The sequence below is a fragment of the Wasmannia auropunctata genome, unplaced genomic scaffold, assembly GCF_000956235.1.
Source record: "Wasmannia auropunctata unplaced genomic scaffold, wasmannia.A_1.0 LD321117.1, whole genome shotgun sequence".
Taxonomy (NCBI): Eukaryota; Metazoa; Arthropoda; class Insecta; order Hymenoptera; family Formicidae; genus Wasmannia; species Wasmannia auropunctata.
In genome coordinates this window covers 1-710 of record NW_012041773.1, presented here as the reverse complement: position 1 = coordinate 710, position 710 = coordinate 1, and the positions used below count along the sequence as shown (strand labels likewise).

General features: G+C 29.0%; 1 protein-coding gene across 1 annotated transcript; it reads right to left on the bottom strand.

Annotated features, from left to right (window-relative positions):
• Nucleotides 1–15: 15 nt before the first annotated feature.
• On the bottom strand, nucleotides 16–680 carry LOC105460483 (the record flags this gene model as incomplete). The annotated part of the gene is made up of 2 exons (XM_011706935.1): nucleotides 551–680; nucleotides 16–278 (listed from the first exon to the last, which is right to left on the bottom strand). Coding segments are annotated over exons 1-2 (371 nt in total), but the record flags the coding sequence as incomplete, so codon positions are not given.
• Between the last annotated feature and the right edge of the window lie 30 nt (nucleotides 681–710).

Below are 710 nucleotides of genomic sequence, written 5' to 3'. Positions count from 1 at the left end.
CTAGATATTTTTTACCCAAGATTGATAGTTCTCTTGTATTTATAATTTCTCACGATGCCGGAAGCTATCGCACCTGATGTACCCACTTCTGTTATTGCTCCCATTTTAATCAAATGACATATCATATCTCCATTCATCTTATGCATAACTTCACTTTGTAATATGGCATATTTCTTTTTTTGCGAAAAACATGCTATTTTATGCATGTTCTCAAGTGTAAATGCTATTGCCGTGCGATTCGTTTGTCTTGCCTGTACAAATGTCTCGTTATCGTGAATCTAAAGCATTAAAATGTATATTAAATGTACTAAACGTGTTTTATTATTATGATTCTATAATATTAAAATCCATTTTAGATATGTACAAAAAGTCTCAATTGCATAAGACTTTTTATACACATGTAAAAAAAATCTCTACATAAATTATGTCCTTAAGAATTTATAGTTTTCACTTAAATTACGTTTTGACCATTTCCTTTATGTTTTGTGCATTTTTTTAAGGATTAAAATATATTATGTCAATATTGGATCAATAATAAGAGCATATTTACCAGAACAATAGAAGCTGCCGTTGTATTCTTTAGACTTACAATATTGTACGTAGTATCAGTCAACAAGGACTTCAAATTATTAAATGGTGGCACAAAAACATTTTTCATTATATATGTAAATAACACAGCCCCAAATGACATGCATATTACTGAACAAAAC